The sequence below is a fragment of the Aphelocoma coerulescens genome, chromosome 1, assembly GCF_041296385.1.
Source record: "Aphelocoma coerulescens isolate FSJ_1873_10779 chromosome 1, UR_Acoe_1.0, whole genome shotgun sequence".
In the NCBI taxonomy this organism is placed as follows: domain Eukaryota; kingdom Metazoa; phylum Chordata; class Aves; order Passeriformes; family Corvidae; genus Aphelocoma; species Aphelocoma coerulescens.
The window spans coordinates 62,345,743-62,368,628 of record NC_091013.1 but is presented as its reverse complement, the minus strand read 5'-3'; the positions used below and the strand labels follow the sequence as shown (position 1 = coordinate 62,368,628).

At 36.2% G+C, this 22,886-nt stretch overlaps 1 protein-coding gene across 2 annotated transcripts in view; it reads right to left on the bottom strand.

The window, feature by feature from the left end:
• The window catches only part of NAA16 (N-alpha-acetyltransferase 16, NatA auxiliary subunit), a 61,720-nt gene that overhangs the window by 30,788 nt on the left and 8,046 nt on the right, over positions 1 to 22,886 (bottom strand). For both annotated transcript variants that reach the window (XR_011149759.1, XM_069009769.1), the window contains exons 2-9: positions 18,070 to 18,154; positions 15,865 to 15,969; positions 15,132 to 15,289; positions 13,917 to 14,051; positions 7,849 to 8,002; positions 6,177 to 6,296; positions 3,961 to 4,056; positions 346 to 452 (exon numbers count right to left, since the gene is read on the bottom strand). Coding sequence is in view for 1 of the 2 variants with exons in the window: in XM_069009769.1 (XP_068865870.1) it covers positions 346 to 452; positions 3,961 to 4,056; positions 6,177 to 6,296; positions 7,849 to 8,002; positions 13,917 to 14,051; positions 15,132 to 15,289; positions 15,865 to 15,969; positions 18,070 to 18,154 (960 nt within the window). In the remaining variant the exon portion in view is untranslated. The remainder of the gene's footprint in view (positions 1 to 345; positions 453 to 3,960; positions 4,057 to 6,176; positions 6,297 to 7,848; positions 8,003 to 13,916; positions 14,052 to 15,131; positions 15,290 to 15,864; positions 15,970 to 18,069; positions 18,155 to 22,886) is intronic.

The window sequence follows — 22,886 nt, the reverse complement described above, 5'->3', positions numbered from 1 at the left end:
CAATTCAGAAATGTACATAGAAGAATAGCCACCTGTTATTTTAAAAGCATTACTTCTGGTGACATCATAAACCATAAGTTGAAAGAATCCTGTAACACTTGCACTCAAAGTACACAAACTTAATGATCATTGATTTTTCAAAAACCTCAGTGCATTCCGCACCAATCTGACTTCAAGCATTTTGACATCAAGTGATCATTCACACATGACGAAATAGCACATTAGGGAAAAATGTTCAACAACTGTAATTGGTAGGTCATAGGAAAAACTACATTAAAACCTCTTAGTCTATTAGAAATTCAATACAGAAGACTTCATTAAAACCAAATAAATACTAAATTTTACCTTTTCTGGATTGTAATATAAAGATTTCAAAGTGGTAAACAAGGGTGGGCAGCCTTTACTGAAGTTAACCCTCAGGAACTTATCCGTTAGTTCTCTAAACTTTTCACCTAGGAACAAAAGTGTGTTTGGTTATATGTCAGTGATTGCAAGTGTTATATAAATATACTCACTAACTGCTGTGCAACTCTGGATAACAGAGGAACTGAGAAACTGCAATTAAGGGTTTTAATCTTTCCTGTTATTTAATAAGCCACAAATATGCTCCAGATTTAAAAAGAAAAATAAAAAAAATCAGAGTAAAATTCTTAAGTTGCTAGTGTTTAGGAGTCTGCTGGCAGACAAGGTAACAATCCTTAAACCTGCAAAGTCTATTAAAAAAAGAAAATATTAAGTGTTGACTACAGAGGATGCAGCAAAAGCTATTTAAACAAACACTGAAAACATCCTATTAAGAATAACAATGGAAATCTTGTAAAAGCTCCATCATTGGAGATTTTTATGAGCAAGTTAGACAAACGTGTTAGAAGTAGTGCAGATATAAAGTTTCCTGATTTGAGGAAGAAGGATGAATGAAATGAACCCGTTGTCTCTCTTCTAGTCCTATTTTTATGAGTAGGACATGACATGTGATATGATTGTTTCTGGCATTAGAAACAAGACTTATTGTTTCAGAAACATAAGCTCCATATCAGAACCATCTTGACCAAAATATACTGCAGAAAGCTAAAAATCTAATTATATTTTCAATTAAAAATTACAATACCTGCAGTAAGTGCTACCTTTCTGAGAAATGTTGTTAAAAAAAAAGAAAAAGCAAGACTTCAAAGAGAAGATATCCAGCCAGGAAAATACCTGGTTTTCATGCTTTTATTTCTATGATGAAAGTGATTGTTTTCAGTTGGAGGGGGGTGTGCTTGGCTGGTGTCATTTGATTGGGCTTTGTCTATTATTGACTTTGCTTGCTTTGCATAGGAATGAACTTGTTCCACACCTCAGTGCCTCCTCTGCTGTGGACTTCTCCAACTTTCTCAACAAGGAAGTAGCACACTTAATGTAATGCTAAGATTCACCCATAAAACTGACACAAAACTGTTGAAATAAACTTAACTTCAATAAGAACACATTAAAAATTTGATGAACAGATTGTTTTCAGAAAACGCAGACACTACTGTTTTTTATACAACATTTTCATTTACTTCTATCAACTCTCAATTGTCCTACACTTACTGTTATCAGCACTGTTGCTAATAAACACTGAGACTAATGAAAGTAACTCATGTTCTCACCTTGCTGTACTTAACCAAACTGCTGTGTATAGAAACTCCTACTACCTGTGAATGGGGATCCATAACTGGACTGTAAGCACATGCTTTATTACAGATGGATTAATTAAAATGTGCTGTCTCACACTACAGAAACTCCCCTACATAAAGAAAAAATCCATCTCAGTTTCTCCTGTTGAATTGCTGTAATTTATTTTCTCGCTGGAAGAATTGTAATTTAGAATTTAGGAAAACAAGATTCAAGTTTCCATCAAATACCTATTTGCTGATAGAAAGCAAAACAGTTTTAAAACAAAGTCTGGGAAAAAAAAAAGGCACACAGCTGGGCACCCACCTGTGACAAGAAGCCAAGTTACAATTTAGTCTCTGAGGCACACACCTGACCACAGGAGCATATACAAATCTAAAACTGCATGGCCACACACACATTTGATCAGTAAAATTGATGGTGACAGCCTTCCTCCATAAAAGTGGTTTCCAGCTCGATAAAGGAGCTGATTTGTATCAAATACAAGGTTAGGATGCAATGCATGGCAAGGTCTGGACAAGACCTGTCCTTTTAATACCAGCCTGCATTTTAGAGTATTTTAATTTTTAAGAGTAGTTTAATTCTGAATCAAACAGTGACAGCTGTAACTGATCATTGACCACACTGGAACAGTAACTGCACTTAAGCAGAAATTCTATCTTCTTAAAATTTGCAACTATTTTTCTGCAAAGATGCTCCTTCTAACACCTTCACATTCTCGATATAAAATTTCACCTACAGAAATTCTCATCTCCTGTACTTGTAAACATAGAAAATCATTTAGTAAATAGATTAATCTCTATGGGATCAAAAACAGTCTTACACATTCATGCCTGATAAGCTTAATACATTAACAGAAACAAGATTTAATTCTGAAAAATTCTTACTTGTTATAAAATGCTAGAGAAAGCAGCCATGAGATTTTTCTTGAACAATCTAATAATGAATTTTGTTTTCATTTATCATATTGTTACAGTGTGAGCAACTAATTCTTGTTACTATACATATTTCTACTTAAATGAACATAAGCTGTGAAACTACACTGATATAAGATACAAGGCAACCTAGGGCAAAACACACAGTGAAATGAACTCAACATCAAAACACGCTATTAATAAAGATATAGGAAAGCATTTTGCAGGTTATTTCCTCATTTGCTGTGTTACCATAACAATCTTATTACAGAAAAAACCCCAATTACTCATCACCCAGCTTTTCAAATCTAGCTGAAATGCCTTAAAATTTACCCCTGTATCTTCAAAGAAACTGAAGTATATAGGATGATAAAAGGCACAAGTGGCAACTTCTTATGAAGCAGTTAAAATCTTTTGATTTTACACAGCAAATGTGTATACACATTTGGACACACAAGCAACAACAGGGAATTGGACTAGCTATGCTCTGGATCATTTAAAGCTACCAACGAATGTGGTGCTCAGCAAATGAGCTAAATTAAAACTAACCTTACAAATTTAAAACCATGAGGAGGTATGTTGGGAATTTGCAGCTGGCCTCAAATTTCTTGACACTTGATATCTAGCTTATGTATTTTCCAAAAGTCTTCTGCTGGAGTTTCAGCAGTTAGACAGCCATGCACTAATTTTTATGTTATTTACCATTTCATTTAGTCTCCTTCCTTCTGTTTTGGAAGGGCACAGATTTCTATTTTAACAAGTATATACACATTTTCTTTCCAAAACTGAGGGTGCACTGTATTTGAAAGGGCAAATTCACAAAGAACTTAGCTATAAAATGAAATAATTTGTCCTACATAGTACTGCAGGCCTTTTTGTTCCTTTTCTAATCAAATTAGCAGCAGAAAGGTAGTTTTTGTTGTCAAATTAAGTTCTAGTAGCTCTACAAGAACGTAGGTATACATTTTTACAGCAAAAGTATGTATATTAAAGATACAGGAGGGGGTATGCATATATATACACTCACACCTTGAATTAAAGTGTGCTATACCCTACATTTTAACTCATGATTCTTAACTTGCATGAAGCAGAAAAATTATGTACAGGAATTCCTACAATCTACATATCATTCTGTACTGTAGTTTTATCAACACAAATATTACATAGCTCATATTACCATATTTGAATGTGTGAAGTTTTTCTATCAAGTCCTAAAACCTAAAAGAATTTTGTCTGTTCCAAGAGAAATGCATACATCTGATTTGTCTACATGTTCAAGTAGGTATTAAATGCACAAGTAGGTATTAAATACACATTAAACAGCCTGATGAAAAATTCAGAAAAAAAGTAAGAAAAAAAACTATTACAGAACAGATATGCAACTTGTTACCTGAAACAAAGTTTAAAGGTAATCTTCTAGGTGAAACTGCTCTGGGATGTCTTTTACTAACTTCTTCATAAATCTGAAGCCTCTCTTCTAAAGTGCCTATTATCAGCAAATATAACAGATATAAGTAACAGACAAAAACCTATTCTTTTAAATGTCTTTAAATGTTGAGAATTAATTAAGCTAGACTCCTTATATGGATTTGGAACAATTTAAACATTTCATGTTATTTTTTCCAGTTAATCATAAACATTACTGTGTAAAACTGTACTGAGGACACACTGTATATAAAATACACAGCTACTAGCATTAATCACTCTAAAGATAAACAGGACCATTACCTTGCACATTCAATCACACAGAGCTGGAGCTTGGTTTCTTTCAGTTACATGTTGTGCAAACCCATTCACACAGTGTATGACATTCATAGCATCAACAAATGTTTTTTCACTATGCATCCATTTCAGACACACTTAAAGCATTCAGAGAAATATGTTGCATTTCTAAACCATAGGTATAAAATAGAATACTGTACAAGCATGCCTCTATTACAGGTCCTCTGGTGACAGCAAAACCAGGGCACGGTACTTCCAGTGTAAGGACTGAGCACCAGAACTCTTTATACCTTAATGTTTAACAAAAATAAAGCTACTTGAAGATTTTTTGCCCACTCCTCCCCTTTCCCCCATAATATGCTTTGGAGCTCCAATGTGGTTAGAACTTAAATAACACTAATCTTTTGCTTTAAAATGCCATTTTATATAATTAAAATCAATTTTACTTAAATATTAAATCATCAGAATTTAAAACTGAATATACAGATCAAGACTACATATATATTAAATATATCTCTTTTCCTTTCATAAGAAAAACAGTTTATCTTGTCACTGAGCTCAGATGTTGGGGAAGGGGGGGGAAATCTATCACCCAGTGTCTCCAAGAGATGTAGAATTATAAAAGTTACACTAAAATATTGTTTGGACTGGAACTAAAGCATATGAAAGCCCTAATTGAAGTCACAAGTTGGAGCTCCAGAACTTACCATGGGGGAGGAAATAGTCCTAAGACCACCTAAAAAATAAAGTAGCATTATTAGTTTTATAGAATCAGTAAAGTCTTAGTCTACATAGGATTTTAATACGCCAAAAACTACTGGACTGGTTCTTTGTTAAAAACGACATGCTTTCATCAACTTATTTGTTGTATCAGAGAGAATAACTAAGTTCCTGGATAATTTAATTTCTGAGACAATAACCATATGATTCAACTCTATGGGTACACCAGGAAAACCACTCAAAGGGCAACACTACACTCTGAATATATGTAACAAATGAAGTCATTTTCATTACCCAGTCACTAGCCATATTCCCAGACCTCATAAGACCTAATTGTGAAACTTTCTAGAAGAAAGCTGGTTGAGAAATGTACTGCAGCCATAACAACTACAAATAATATAATTATGGGCTTATGATTTATGATGTCATCAGAATAACTCCAATAAACTTTCACTAATTAGAGAAAAACTAAATACAAAGAAACCATTCCTGCATAAATGTAAACATTCTGGAAAGTTACCACTGCAAAACACTTAATACAGCATAAATAGTTGCAATATTGTAGTTTTTTAAAAATAAGCTTTTTTCCTGGAAAAACACAATAGCAGATATGTGAGCTGGCACTGGAGTAACAAAGGTTTTAGTTTTAACACATTTATCACCTTTAAGTGCCTACTTAAAAAAAAAGGGGAAAAAAGGTGTATTTTTCAGATGGTCTACCTTAAAGGGACATCTGAAATAGGTATTTGAGTATTTCTCCACATGCCTCTAGAAAGAGGTACCACCTGAACAAGCTTCAAAATTAAAATTTTATTTTGTAACATATGATAGCAGTCTGACAATCAACAACTAGAGAGGAATTGATTGCCATTTGGTTTCCAAGTTCACATGTAGCAAGGGAATGTTCTTCGTGTAAGCACCTTGGCAAAAGCCACCCTTAATTCCAAGAAGATAAATCCTTGCTGTTGGTATTTTCATGAATACAAGATTTTCAGTGAACATTTTAAAAATGAATGAACACACTATGTAATATTCAAGATCAGAAGGTACATAATTTTCTGCCAAGTAGAACTTTCTAATCTAAAGCAGTACCATATCCAACAGGAGTTCTAAATGTATCCTATAACATACATATTTTCACTGCATCCGTGTAGCTTAACTTACTGGGTTGTAGGGCCTTTTCCAAGCCTTCATAATAATACCAGTTTTCTGCATTCCGCTCAATTAACTCTTTGTACACTTCACCAGCTTCTTTCAGTCTTCCTAACTTGAGTAACATCTCTCCTAGAAACAACACAGTACAGATCTATGAATTACATGAGGAAACACTTACAAGTAAAGTTTACAAGAGTAGATACATAAAATTGGGCTTAAGCATACATAGATTCTTTAAAACAGGCTTTATTTTCCCAAAGGCATTTGCTGTGTGTTACAAATGCTACCTGAAGCTACCACACATAGAGCTCAGAGCCTGGAACATTCATCACCTGTGAAAACAAAGACTACCTAAATGTCTGTATCTGAGTATTTAAAATAGCTATTGGGATTATCAAATAAACAAGCAACTCCTCATTCCAGGACTCCAACACACAACTAGATCAGTTTTTAATCAGGCTGTTTACTTAAGAACATTTTTTACATCAACTAACCAGTTTTTTAACCAGTTAAATCACACTGTTTTGCTACTAAGTAAATGGTTCTACCAGGTCTAGCTTGCATGGAATTAGTTTTCTTCACAGCAGCTCATGCTGGGCTGTGTTTTGGGATTTGTGACTGAATGTTGATAAATACACCAATGTTTCCACCACTGTTAAGCAGCATTTGAAGACCATCAAGGCTCTGTCTTTTTACCCCTACTCTGCCACCACCCAGAGTAGACCACAGTGGACAATAACACAGGAGTGGACACAACCTGGACAGCTGATCCAAATTGGACAAAGACACTTTATGCTATCTAGTTTCATGCTAAGCAATAAAAACTGAGGAGAAGGAGTGTTGGGGCAAGTAGCCATTGCCTGGAAACCAGCTGAGCATCAGCTGGTTTGTGGGAAGTGTACAGTGACTGCATCAGTTGAAGATCTGGGTTTGATTTTCCTTCCTTCCTCTTTCCATCACTCAAGCTGTCTTCATCTCTATGCACAAGTTCTCTTGCTTTTGTTCTTCCTATTCTGTCCTAATTTGACAAGCGAGGCTGGGTGAAGTGAGTGGGCAGCTGTGTGGGGCTTGCCCACTGGCCAGGGTCAGCCCACCACAACTGCACAAGCAAGGAGTAGCTGAAGAATACGTGCCATTACTCACACGTATTCAGAAATCAGTATTAGCACTTCAAATCCACAAAACAACTGTGAGTTATTTTTAGCCAAAAAAGTCAACTTCAGCATTCACTTCAATAAGTAAGTGCATTAGAAAGCTTGAAAAGGAAACAAGAATTTGGTATTTCAGTCAAAAAGGAAGAAAAATATGCCAAGTGTTTGTACTTCAAACAGTATTCTTTATAAAATTCTTTTTCATAAGATTAAAACTGGGTTATAACAGTTCTGACTTATGGAAAGCTAGTCTAGTAAGTACAAATATAATCTCTGAGATTTCCTCTATTCCTGTGTCAATCCAAGTTAAACTACCTGCATCCACTACCTACTTTGGTAGGAAAACTTACTTTATTGTGCACAAAATTGTAAATCTGCTGGTACCAGTTTTCCTACAATAATTGTTACAAATAAATTAAAGACTTTACATGCTGATTTCCCCCCCCCCTTTTACTGCTTAATTGTATATGAAAGCCATTAGCAAAAATTTCTAACAAAATTGGCTAAGGGAAGAAAAAATAATGACTTACCTTTGATTTCTTCCACTATTAATTTATCACATATTTGCTTTTCATATGTCTCTATATGTTCTAAAGACTCCTGAAAAAGATCTGCCTCTCTCATCACTTGATTTTGATATAAAATCAGTTCACTATATTCATAATCTATTTTATTAGGAGGAACCTGGGGTGGGATGGAAAAGCAATATATTAGTTAACATTTACCAGTACCTCAAAAGCATGCAGTGTTACAGAATACAAGATTTAAGCTATGGAACATAATCAGGTCTATTTATATACCCATCTAAACATTCAAAATGTAAAACTCCCATTATTCACAATCAAATCAGATTCATTTAACAATATCCTTTTTTAAGATAACATTTTAGAAGAAGTCCTTTATTTCTCTTTTTTCTATCATTGTGGCAAGCCAATTAAAAAACTGAATTATATGAGAAAGCAAAGATCTTAATTTATTTCCATTCTGAAGGACTTATGCACAATACAACAATTTTGACTTAAGTTCTACAGCAGATGGCTGGGGTCTAACAGTATCATTTTCAGCACACCAGAATTCTGTATCAAACTATTTCCAAGAGCAATGACCCATCCATAGCTTAACAATTTTTTCAGATCGTAAACTTACACTCTCTCTAACCAAGTGTTCTCTGTACTAAACTTCAATACCTCGGAAAATACAGTGCACAAGGATACAGAATGTTTTCAAGCAACAGATAATTATTTTTAGGTCGGCTTCCAGTTGTACACCTAGGACTTTATAAAGGCTACAGTATAACTAGTGGCTCATCCACCTTGCAGTGCTACAACAGCCAAGGAAGCAGGGTGACATTCAAAGTTATTCCTTTCAGAGATAACTCCCTAAAGTGGATTAGGGCAATGAAAAGTCTTGCCAGAGTTATGGTAATTCTTTTCATACTAAATGCTCTTCACTAATATACAAAAAAGCTACTGCAATCACAAGAATGTTAGAGAGCAAATGCAATCTCCAGACAATGCCCAGCAGACCAATAAAACAGTTTGCTATATGAAAGGTACTGTTCTTATAGAAATTGTAGGAGAGACTTATAACCTAATATGATTTTTTTACATAATGAAAGATGAGAAGCAGTTCAGTTTGACAAATGTTTATGATACTCTTTCCTGTGACACTACATACTTTGTTTCTTCCCGGGCAACCAACACTTTAAAGTCACATTGGTCACTAAACAGTTTACTGTTTTTTTCTGTTCTCTGAAAAAGCTTATCTTTGGTTTTTAAAGAGACAAATAATTTAATAAAAAATAACACAAAAAGCCAAAGCATTAAATTGGCTGAAAGGAACATTATTATTAAGAATACTGTCCTAAACCACTACTTCCAGCCCTTCCCTAAGCACAAACTGATTTTACAGGATTTAACATTTCAAATTTTGAGAGGCAACTTTTACAGCACTGCTGGGCATTTTTAGAAAGATTTGCTTTTACAGATTAGTGTTCTGAAAGATAGTATAACTAAATAAAATACTGTAAAGATGTGTATCTGACAATGAACATTACTATGAAAATAACATCATTCAAGTACTTTTTTTAGTAGCTAATACAGAATAGCAAATGATGGCTAATGGAACAAGACTATATCTTGCACATATTAGTCAGCAAGTTGCATGAAATTCTACCCACTTCTCAAAGTGTATCTCTTACCTACAGCTCCACTTCCATTTCCACCTTTGCTCAATTTTTAGCCTATATTACCCACTAGAAATCACTAATAAAAACACTGTTACCAGGAAAGCATTTTTAACTGCTTCACAGAATGGACTCATGGAACAGGGGTTAAGCAACATTAAGCATGTCTTCCTGTTTATCCTTACTGCAACACCATGGAACGAAACTGCAGGGCACCAATTTAGTTCTTTCTCCTTCACCTCCTCCTAAAAATATCCTTTCCTCCAATACAATACACATATCTAAATTCCACAACTAGCACAGCTTTTTGGCACATCATGAATTGGTTTTAGGCCTTCAAAACACAGATTACCCAAAAACCCATTAAAAAGATATACACAAACAGATACCAGTTGACCTCCTCGTAGCTGTTTTGGCTCAGCAGGATAAAAAAAATAAAAATTACTCTCGCACAGAGCAAATCCACCAGAAAGATACTGCACTTATTATCACTCCATTTAAAAAGCTATTTTTAAAAGTAATTTTAAGGAAAGTCCATTTTCAAAGAAATTTTGAAATCTCATCAATTTAATGATTACTTAAATAGGTAATTCATCAGAAGGCAAGCAGTTAATAAAGCAGTACTAAATCTGAATAATCAGATTGTTTTATAAGTAATAAGAGATTTTATAAGAGAATGTCCACACCATTGTTATTGCTCCTCAATACATCTTTACTCCTCCCACCCCCCAGAAGAGTTACGATTCTTGCACAGGAGATGTCCAACTTTCTCCTGAACTCAATTCTGCTGTTTCAGAATAAACGTCCTCCTGTCCTCCTGGACCAAAGAAGGATCAACTTTAGAACTGCAGATGCCCTAACAACTGTCACTGGAACAATGTGACAAGATGCAGCCAAAACATACCTAAGAGCAGACCCCCAAAACTCCAGAGGTTTTCTGTCCATATCTGTATTTGTGGGCCTGATGCAAAAATTAGGAATAAAATAAAAATTAAGAATAAAAAATTGCTCTGGAAAAGAAGGAAGGAAAAATGGGACATACAACAGTAAAACAAATTGCATAGTTGTTTTACACCTTGGTTCCCAAAATTTAAATTCTGAACTGACTCTTAAATAATTTGACTTAACTTGGGACAGCACAAGCTGTTACATTTCCTGCAGTGATGTCTACTTTTAACCTCATAACCTGTTTTTGACTGAAATATTCTGCATCTGGACAATTTACAGCTTTCAGATGACAAGCAACATTGATCTTAATACACCAAGAGACAGAAAATTCACCATTTCCAATGATAACTTAGCCACGAGAATAAAATTGTCAATGATAAAGAGCAATTTATCATTTCAATTTGTTGATCAACTTCTGGACACTATTCCTTCCTTTATTGTCCCTGCTAAGCAAGCTTCCTAGCTATTACTCTTCCCAAACCCAGCATCCAATCTGTAGTAAAATCACCTAGGTTTTTTCTGTTTACAGTAAACAAAGACTCTCTGCCCTTCACAGACAGCTTTTTCTCTAGTCATCTTATCTTGCCATATTGTTCTAGTCATTTTCTAACTTTTTTTTGACAACAGGCTCATCAGTAAGTCTTGATCTCTCAGTAATCAGTGTTTTATGGATAAAATCCCTGCTTGTCAGAACTAAGAGCATATTTTACTTTTCACTCATAAGCTTTGCCCTGAGGGACAGTTTTACAATAAACTAAGTCAGTGTAACTGCAGTCTGGATCAACAAAGGCAGCTCACTTCCCTCTATTATTCCCCTTCCTCTTTCCCCTTTCACCTCACAGTTGTTCAGTCCAGCCAATCAATCCTTCCAAAGAGTGATTATTTTTCTGGCACTTTGGCTTCCTGAACCAACCCTCCACAACTCAGCCAGTGCTGCACAAGGAAGTGGTGCAAGCACACAGGAAAAACTCAGACTGCTGGTTTTGGCAACAGCTTGTAGCTAGATTAGCTCCATTATTTTGTAATACTGCATCTTCAGATATTCACCTACAGTCACTAAGATGACAGTTCCTTGAGTTTTTTCTTAGTTTTATTGCTTGGTTTTGGCTGTTTGCATTCACATCTGAATGGACAGAGCTGCCTGAGTAATTCAAGTAAATAAATATCATCATTCTACATTACCATAATTTATCAATTATTATGACAGCAGCATTTTATATAACATGTTACATTTCTTTGTCTATTCATTAACATGAATGGTAAACAGTATCAGGCCTAATACAGATTGCCATAAAACTCCTCAAAAACATCCGTTTGTTGAGTCCTGCTCACAAGTCATTTGGGTACCCTTCAGTCTCTCCACCCTCCTTTTAAACTACCACCCCTCTGTAGTCACTGCAATATTCTGTGAAGTCAGTCACAGAAGTTCATCTGTCAAGTTGAGCACATATGAAATACAGGCTAAGAGGGGAGATTTGGGAAGGAAAGTAAGCAAGATGTGTGCCTCCTCAAAGATCCATGGAATGCCCTGGATTTAATTATTTTAACTGCAGGACTGAAAAACCCAGACACTGCAAAACCAGTACATTTGGAGAATATTGTGGAAGAGCCAATGAATGGCAAAACTGAGCTGTGAGTTTGCCTGGGCTCTCTTGATTGTTCTGGACCCAACACATTGGTTCTCCCTTCCAGTGTATGGGGTTCTACCAGGGCCTGTACACATGAGGGAGCTGGCACAAAAAAGCACAAGACTATTTTCAAGGAAAATTGAAGTAATTTGTTCATGTGTATTTTTAGTGTTTTGGAGGAGAAAAGACAATATACCACTTAAGCGTCTCTACAATCTCGAAAAAAGAGGACAGACTTGACAGGACTAATTTCCTATAAAACTACATTGCCCAACATTTGTTGCATATTTCTGTCCTTCAATGCTTAAGCAGCTTTTCCACCACTTGCCTCTGACTGACACGATGCTAATCAACAGTTAAACCAGCTCATTGTACAAGTACAAGCAATCTGCTTTTTTATGGGAATTTCCCACATATCTCCAGTTTTATCAGAAAATGGCATCAGTGCTTGCGCTCATCTTAGGATCATCTTTGTTTTAGAGTGAGATTTGAGATGGTGGTAACTTGCACAGCAGACTCAACTGATATCATGCATTCATCTACATTACTTAAATCTGGCTTAGTCACAAGACTGAACAGTCTATCATGATGGCCTTCAACCAACCGTATTTACACACAGCCTTTTAGAAAACACAGCATGGTAACAGCATCACTTCCATTCTCTCCAAGGGGCCAATACCACTACTAAGCTCTCTTAGTCCTTGAAGAGCCTCAGTTTCTTACGCTACATTTGCTGTTTTTCCATCTACTATATAGTCTTTCTTTCTAACTTGAACAATCATTTTGACACCAAACTCAGATTGGGCTCTGCTGACTCATTTGAGAATGACGACTTTCTGGTAGTCAAACACTCACAGAAGATGACCCAATTTTGATTAAAACTCATTCTTTTCAGTTTTTACTCAATGCAGAAGTTACAGCTCTTTTGAAATAATCAAGCTGTATATACCCAGCTTGCAACATCCTTTTTTTGACCATGATATGTGATCAAGACAAACACTGGTGTCTCCTAGCCATTTATTTCCTTTCTTACAGTTAATCCTGTATAGAACAACTCAGAAAGGATATGAGATTTTTTTAAAAACACACAGTCTAGAGGTCAGGTAATATCTTAGTATTTTTACACAGTACTTCCAAGGTGCCTCCCTAGCTGAATGGATCTATAAACATGTTTCTTTTTCTTTCCACATTACAGAATAATCGACACATCCACTCTGTTCTGCTAATTTAGACTTTATAGCTCTGCATTACCACTAATAGAACAAGGGAATAGTCTCTCTCAAAAAAGGTTATACTCAGTGATTTTAGCATTGTACCATTTGATTTACTCAGGTCTCAGCAACACTGAGTCTGATCAAAGAATTTTCAGCTACACTTTCATGTTACTCTGAAACCAAACATTGATTTTAAGTGTATTATATACAGGGCGTATACAAACCATTGACAGTATCTCATTCTTTGTAGAGATGTAGTGGCATCCAGACTATTGCAGGAGAAAGGGCAAACTAGCACATCCAAAATATTAAACTGTTTTCTGTAGTTTCACTTACTGAAAAGGGGCAGGATCATCACAGGTTTTCTCTAGCTACAAGTCTCACAAACATTAAGTTTCTCAGCTTGAGACTTCTATCTTCAATCCTAATTGTTTATTGAGAGAGGAGAAAAGTACTCCCATATAATTTGTGTCTGTTCCTAAGCTCCTGGAAATCTTTCTGCTCAAAGCAGAAAGCTCCACAAATATATTTATTCATAATTGATTTGTATTTCCAAAGAACTAATTCCTCTGATTCTATCCCTTATACAAAAACTGTTCTGCTTCCAGACCAGGAAATCTTACCTGCTGGGTTTTCCTAAACTCTTCAAGTAATTTTAAGGCCATATCATAATCTTTTAGTAAGTGGTATGCAATGGCATATCCAATCCAGGAAGCGCGTTGTGTGGGGCGCAGTTGAAGCAGCTGGTATCTTGTCTCCTTCAGTAAAAGAAAAGCAATTTATTTAAAGAAGAATTTTTAACTGGAGTTAATACCATTTATCATGATTTTACACCAAGACAGCCAATATTTTAAAAGAACTTTTAAAAGCCGATGGCAATCTTTGAAACTCTAACAGCATGGGGACAAGCAGCACATTTCTGTTTGATAAATCTGGGGGATACATTCTAAATATGTGGAACAAAGCATAACATCTATTTGTGAAGTCACAGAAGGCGTCATTTTCAAGAGCAGCTCTTACAGGCCTAAATTACTTCCAAAGATAGAGCTTTGAAACCTCAGACAGCACTTTCCTCTAGAAAGCAGGAGCTCACTGCCACTGAAAGAGAGGCATTCATTCTCCTCATGCCTAGGCACAAGGTCCTCACACACTACTGCAACACTTCTCAGAACTTCTTCCCAAGTCAAATCATATACTCAAATCAGCTGTTTTATCTTCCCTTTGCATTAGCAAATTCAGGGGAATTAACATCCTTACTAAAGAGACCAATTAATGCCAAGCCCACAGTTTACTCCTCTACTTCACACGAAACAGACGAATCAGTTCAGCCATTTTGAAACTACTCACAGATTTTAGACACATTTTAAGGTTTTATTTATAATAATAATCATCACTGGGATTCCAGAATCAGTCATCACGGGGCAAGTTACCCACATACTCACAAGAAACTTGATAATATATTTCTTAACAAAAAGACCTTCAGCTTTTGCATCCAAAACACCACTTGTAGTGTTTTGGTATGGTAAGTACTTCTACTTGCTAGTATAAGTATTGCCCATTTTTCTTACTATTTTAGTGAAAAATTAATTAAGAACTATTTTTACAAGGTGACTGGTGAATCAAACTGCACAGAACAAATATTTCTAGTTCTGTTCTTGACCTTATATAGAGCTTTACCACAGTATCTTTTCTTGCTTTCCTAAACAATAGCTTAAAACATTTTTGAAACAGAAAAAAAAGTAGCAACAGAAATACTACCAATAAAAGGCTTTACAATGAAAAGAACAAGAGAATAATAAGATAACAGCCATAAGTGGGAATTCAAAGAGAATACTTACTCTATATCCTTCTAAATCTCTCATCTGAATCTGCAACAGAGAGAGATCTCTCAAGATCTGTAGATTATCTTTGTCTAGTTTGAGTGCATTCCGGTAACACTTGATGGCTTCATCATATTTCTTATCTGAACGCTGCAGAAGACCATAGACATGCCAACCTAATGTAGGTTAAGGAAGATACATTTACAATTTTCACAAAATAACTGCAGTGCACTTGTGTTACAGACCAAACAACCTGGCATCTTCCTTGAAGACCAGCACCCTTATAAATGAAGATGGATTACCACAGCCAGACTTTACTAACACACTGTAAAATATTAAATGCTTTCAAATATTTTTTTAATGAGACTTTACTGCTTAACTCAAATTCAGAACCCCCTGAGCATTTTTATACAAATTAAATTATCCAAACTCCACTGCAAGAACTATTCCCCAAGATTTATTGTTTAAAACAGGCTACCATAATTACAGTAGGAATTCTTACTCATAGAAGTGTTTCATTACAACAATGTACTTTGTGTACAAGTTCCACTTTTCCTCTCTTGCCTATCTGTAACCTCAATTAGACTCCAGATTTTACAGTAAGGAATAAACACAGAGCCCCACTTGATTCATTGACAAAAGGGAAACTTAGCATTTTGTGCATCAGAAGTCTGTCACAATCTCAACATCTTGGATTTCCATCAATAGCGTGCCATAGCAGAACGAACAGCTTTTGTACTACAAAGGATACAGACATGGCTCTTCACATCGTTACGAAGTCCTTTACGAACAAATTCGTATGCTTCTTCCTTCTTCCCTAGGCAGTTCAAGGTCAGTCCTTTCATCGCAAGAGTCTCTGTAAGAAGTATCAGATACTTATGTTTCTGACTTCCCATATGCCAGCTCCACAGTGCAGATATCCTTTGAAGTTGTCACACAGTGAAGTCCCCCATTAAATTTAGGACAGCAGCCTAGCACAGCTGTAGACTGTTACATGGAAGCATTTCCTTTCTTGAAACTGGTCTTTTTAACACTTGTAGAGCATCATACAGATGTGATGAACAAAGACAACACAAACTTTTATTAATTAAAAAATACACTTCCGCTGGCTTCAAGGGCGTTAACAATAACAAAGCAAATTTAGAGAGCTCTTCAATGTGTATTAAAGTTCCAGATATGAAGACCAAGGGAAAAATGGCTGTGTCATACCACAAGAAAAAAATCTGCCAAAACCAGTTCCCCTGTTACAGACTTCTTAAAAATCATTAGTTAAGGGAAGCATATTTCCTGCTACCATATTTGGATTCTAAGAGACCTTCTCAATGCAATGACATTTTAATCAACATTCTGAGAGGCACAAGATTTCATCCAGTACACTGGTATGACTTCAGTATTAATCTCCCGCTTCTCCCATTCTTCAAGGCACACAGTAGCCAACTACAACCTCTTCCCCCAGCATTAAGGGCAACAGCTCATGATCTCCAGGTCAGGTGTAACAGCAGTTTGAAGTTTTATTGATAGACCCATTTAACACTTTTTCTGTACAGTACACCTATAAGTAAATGATGACCCAAAGTGAGTCAAGTTTTTTTGTTGTTATTTTTAAGTTGTCCTACATCCACACTGTAAGAACAGAGAAAGCCAGAATGATACCTTTCAAATAATATTAAGAAGTTTGATAAAGAATATCCCCACTGTGGGAATGGGAGCAAGCTAATCCTGCCTTCCCACACCACTGAGGTAACTGCCCAGCCACACCAATCCATCTGTTTGCCACCTTCTTACTAAACTTCTGAAACTCCTTTTCTCTGAAGCTAAGTGTGACAAAAGTGCAGCTTTCCAGCAGATCACTTCACTGGCTTAGTTCTGCTTCAGCTGTTCATTCCAGGCTTTATTCCCAAGCTTCAAAGCCAGTAGTGGCTCAAAGCCCATGTAGTATGTGGATTGCCAAGGCAGCTAGCTGTCCTGGAAAAGTTTAAGAGGAAGCAAGAGCAGAAAAGATAGATCTGTATACTGAGATGTTATAAAAACAGAAGTGCTAGTAGAGACAAATGCATTAGGTCAGAGCTTGAACAAACCACTCTAGCTTTGAAGCAACAAAAAAACTACTTTTATCTCTAGGGAAGTAATGAAGACAACAAAGAAACAGCAGACATGGATGGAAGCATGAAAAGGATTAGTCAAACATTTTGACAAGATTTGACAACATCAAATAGGAAAATAATTTTACTAACACAGTACATGCACACTCAGGTTGCTTCAACAGCAAAAAAAAACCACAGAAAAATTACTGTATCAGAAGGAAAGACTGTCTGAATAATATAAGAGAAACCTGTAATACAATAAGACTAGAGTATCTTATTGAGGATGTAAATAGAATTTAACAGATGTAAATAGAAGCAATATTTTTCTGTCCTGTTTCCTACAATATTTATCAGAACAGGATCACCAGATTCTGTCTTTGGCTTCAAGCATTAACAGCAACAGTACTACACTTAATTCTGCTCCCTTTAAGCAGCAACTTGGTATGCAGTACAGAAAATTTAAGAGTATGAACTTGACAAAAAAACCCTCCAGATTTTTAATTTATTGGCAGAACATGTTCATGTAATATTCAAAAAAAGGCTGGGCTTGCTTTAAATAGGAATGTAAGAAAAACCCACACTAGCATTCCGACCCAGAAACCTAGAAAGGCAAGTTGGAAGCTTCACTGAAGTGTTGCTTCCACCACGTATTTTCATCTTCAACATCTAACTGCACAGGAGCATTTCACTGAGGCAGAGTAGAAGCCTGGTCTGAATGTACAAAGACTGAAATTCCAGAGTAATTATTCAGTAATAACAACAGAGTCACACTCCACAACAGGCTCCTTTCTTTCCTAATAGTACGATATAGACTAATAATACATTTAAGCTCATGACAGGAGACAAAAAAAAAATCTTGAGTGTGCAGTTACCTCCATGTTCAGCAAATTTTGGGTTAGAGAGGATCATCTTGCAGAACTTGAGTCCATTTTTGTACTGTTTTTGTTCGTAACATTTCTGCAAAAGAGGTGAAATACAATCACTGAAATGCATTTAAAACCACAGTACCTTAACATACTATTACAAATGCAGTCATTCATCCAGCAAGGTATGGTGATCAGACCACTAACAAGCTCTAGGCAAATACAGCTATTCATACTAAATTGCCTTTTCTCAGCATTCAGAACATGCAGCCAATACTCTACCTCATGGTCTACTTTTTTGTAAAAAACTAATTCCTTTTCAACAGAAATAGGAAAGGGAAATAGCAATAACTACTTCAACTCAGAAATTCTTAAAATAGAAAGCAGAGTTAGAAATCTTGACTCAACAGAACTTTTGAGGAGAATTAATCTCAGAATCTAGATATTCCTTTCAAAATCCCACTTCCCTGGCCTAGTGACTTCCCAGAGCAAGACATCTCAAGACAGAAGACTTTCCTAGTTGCCAATATACACTTTTGGAAAGAAGAAAGAAACCATTACTATAACCTCAGAAATCGATACAGAGATATCAGGGTGGGAGAATTTACCTGGGTATTAAAAAAAGCATCTAATTTCTACCTGAAACAGTACAGCTAAGGGCTACTAATAGATTTACTTAGAATACAATTTACCTAATTACTAGGTAAACTGGCAAACAATGTGGTTCAACTGTGGGAACATACGGAACAAACAAAATGTGAACCTGGGTCCCTTTTCTTCTTTAGGAAGATATTACCTAAATCAGTACAGTTTTAGTAATTTAAATCAACTACTGATCACTACAGTGGATCACTAAAACAAATCTGTTTAAACCAGTTAAAGGCACGCTTGTGTCAGTAAGCACGGAAGTGATTTAAGGTCACTTAAGCTTTTTAACTATAGGAAAACCACCAAACCAGACTTAACTTGGCACCATTTTCAGTTAACATGGAGTATTGTCCTGCTGTAATTTAGACAGCTATTCTCAGGAGAAGCTATGTCATTTCAGTTATGTGCTTGAGTGCTTTAACAGTCTCCATAGATCATTCCCACTCCATCAATCTTCCAGGACAAAGACAAAATCTGTGTTAAATTAATATGGAGTATAGTAACTACTTTGCAATCAGAAAAGATCATCCCATTACTTCACAGGGTAAAAGCAATACAAAAACATACTTATGCTCACTTCGGGGTATTGGCTAAGGTAGCAAAATGAGAGTCCTCCCCCAGTCTGTGGGGAAGGGTTTAACTGCAGACAGTGTTTAGGTTCTTGTTGCCTGAAACTCAAGACACTTGCAGTTAACCATGACTAAGTGCAGATTAAATCGGAGGTCACCAAAATAAACTCTCAAAACAAAAGAGAGCTAACCTTGATATTAGATCAGGTTGATCTGCCTGACTGGCTTCTGGCAGCATGGCCAGAGAGTTCCCATCAGAAGCAGTTAAAACATGGGAATTCAATTCACATTTAAACAACAGCAACAGAAAAGCTCTGAGATTTTTTTTTTTTAACTGAGAACTAGTTTCAGCATCCTTTACTGGAAATAACCTAGGCTGTGGCAAAACTTGAGGGGAAGATGAAATTCTCCTATCCATCATCTAAGATGCTTAGTATCATTTTTTAAAGAATCCTAGGAAAATACCAACAATGTGCCAAGTATGCTTTCTAAACTTACTCAAGTATGCCTAAAAAAGTAGCAATTGTGAACATTCATCCACTGTTCTACAACTCTTGCAATGTTGAGTGAAACCCCAAATATACAGCAGTGCTTAACCAGAAGCTATTTGAGTCAAGTGTGCACTTAAAATAGATTAACTACTGGAGAAAATTAGATCCATTATCCTCATGCTGACATTTTTATCCTATAGAGTTCAGCCTCAGGCCTAGAATAAGAACTGAATTGAAGATAATTAGAGACAAATGTGATTTTTGGAGAACAGACAAGATCACATTTTCTAAAGCACAACAGATGAATGGGAGAGAGAAATTAATGCACTCCACACTGAGAGGAAGAGTTAAGTTCAAGTTTCACAGTTTTTTGGCTTGCTGATAAGACAACCAGCATCCTTAGTTTAGGTTGAGAGAAGACCTCTTAGAGCCCCAAGTCCAAACTTTAATCCAGTACTGCCAAGCCCACCACTAAACCATGTCCCTAAGAACAACATCTACACATCTTTTAAACATCTCCAGGGCTGGTGATCCAACCCCTTCCCTGAGCAGCCTCTTCCAATGCTGGACAACCCTTTCAAGTGAAAAAAATTTTCTCATAGCAAATCAAATTTAAACCTCCTCTGGTGCAACCTGAGGCCACTTCCTCTTGTCCTGAAGCTTCTGGGAGAAAAGACCAACCAACCCCTAATGCTGCTAGAGCCTCCTTTCAGGCAGTTGTAGTCTCCTTTTTTCCAGGCTAAATAATCACAGTTTCCTCAGCCACTTCCTCATAAGACTATACTTGTACTCATAATACTTGACAGTAAACGCTTTAGCTCAAAACCAGACAAAGCATTTGACCACCTGCTTGTTACTAGATGAAAGAGGGTCCAACTACAGAAACATAAATAAGCAGTACAAAATGCAACTTGATGCAATTCTCCACTTATGGGTCAAGTCTTGCTGATTAATCAGAGTGACTTCTCAGCCCCATTTCCTCCAAACACACATGTGAATATGCATTTGCAAATAAGTTTTGTATTTATACCAATAACCAATTGGCTTAAATGTATACCAATAGAAGAAAAACGGGCTTTGCTCAGAAACACAAATTATTTCTCATCATATATATATACACACACACACACACACAGAAAGGTCTAAAGATTCAGTACATGGACAAGCCTGAAGTTTTTAAAGCATCCAAACCTTGTGAAAAGACTACTTTCAAACTTTTCTGTCCAAAAACTGCAGATGAGCACACTATGCTCCACCTGTATTTTGTTTACAGAGGACCAGAGTTTGATGGCATATGATACCATCTCATTCTGCAGCATAGATGGACATTTCATAGTTGGGAAGCCCGATGTGTTCTCAAATTTTTTACTTATCAGGACAAATGTAGCTGAAATGCCTTCACTAGTGTCTGTCCCACTGCATTAAGTCTTTGGTACACTAAAAGCTCAAGTTAATATGCTGAGTTGGGTTTTTTTTTAACTGCCTTATCTGTTGTGCTTAATGTGATGCTCCCCCATCACCTCTTTATGGCAATCATTTCCTGCTAAAACTAAAGCCAAATCATGAATGTTTACAGACTTGAAACCTCAAAGGGAAATTGTGGAAAGGCCAAAATGTTATCCAGAACTTTTGCTACCAGATGTTCCTGGAAGGATGCTACCTCATCTGGCAAAAATCTCATTTATTCCCCTTTTCAACACTGACTCAAAGATATAATCTGCTTGTAGACTGCCATACAATTAAGCTAGATACCATTTGATGTACTTTCAGGTTAAGTATCAAGTGCCTCTACACAGATGTCAAATTGGCACTGCATCTAAGAAATAATTGCAATTGTACAGGTAAAAATCACTACTAACAAGCATACAACAATGAAAAGTAAGAAAAGACTTGATTCCTGTATTGCTGATGTGCTTTGCTGCACCTACTTAGCAAAATGCCATTCATAAATTCTAATTTTTTGTATGATGCCTTTTTTTTAAAGACCTAAAATCCCTTCCACTATTAAGTATAAACAGAATCATGGCTCTGAATCACTAGCATTACTTGTAAAACAAAAGGACTTCACATATCACTACTCAATCACATATGTCATTTACATCTTACTTACGTTTAACTACTTACAACATCAAGTTAGTACAAGGATGATTTTACAAACTACATCTCCCTAGACTTAGCATCTGCTACTTTGAAAAAGACCCTGCATTGAAGGAACAGTTACATTTTTCACATGCATAGTTTAATACACAGTTAGGGAATTTTATGGCTGAAGAACATCCCATTATCTCAGACATTAACACTCACTTCCAAGAAGTCGTCTTAACAAAAAATAATCTCAACTGGCGACTCAAAGAGAGACTGCAGCTGCAGCAACCAATTTCCTTCCTCACTCCATGGCCCCAGTGCTTCTGAAGGTATTTAAGTGATGAATTATTTCACAAAGCATTCTTATGTGAAGGCTAGATAAAGAGTAGTATCACACTCAAAGAATGAGGACAGCTATTGCATCAAACCAAATAGTGCTAAACACAGCAATCAGGCTTCCCTGGTCAGCTTAAATGTTTTAATAATTTGAAGTTGTTTAAGATGGTCTGTGACTGTAATAAAGCTGCAGTGACGTTCAGTCCAAATTGTACACTGACCCATCTGATGGTGAGCTTGTGTAAAGAGAGCTTGTAAGAAAGATGGGGACAACATTTTAGCAGGGCATCTTGTGATAGGCTAAGAGGTGATGTTTTTACAGTAAAAGATCAATTCAGACTAGACATAAGATGACTTTTTATGATTATAGTGGTGAAACACTAGAATAGGTGATAGATGACTCCTTCCTGGAAACATTCAAGGGGTTCTCAGCCACCAAATCTAGTAGAAGATGTCCCTCCTAATGGCAGGAGGGTTGGACTACATGGCTCCCTTCCAACTCAAGCTACTCTATAATTCTATGTGCAATTTCTTTAACAACAATACTGCAATTTAAAAATTGGTTTTGCTGTCTCTCAACAAGAAAGGAGGGAGACCCCAACACTTATCAAACCCAAAATCCAAACCACTACCAACATATTTTAACATTATTCTCCAATCCTACCTGTACAGCCCACATTCTGTTAAGACAGGTCTG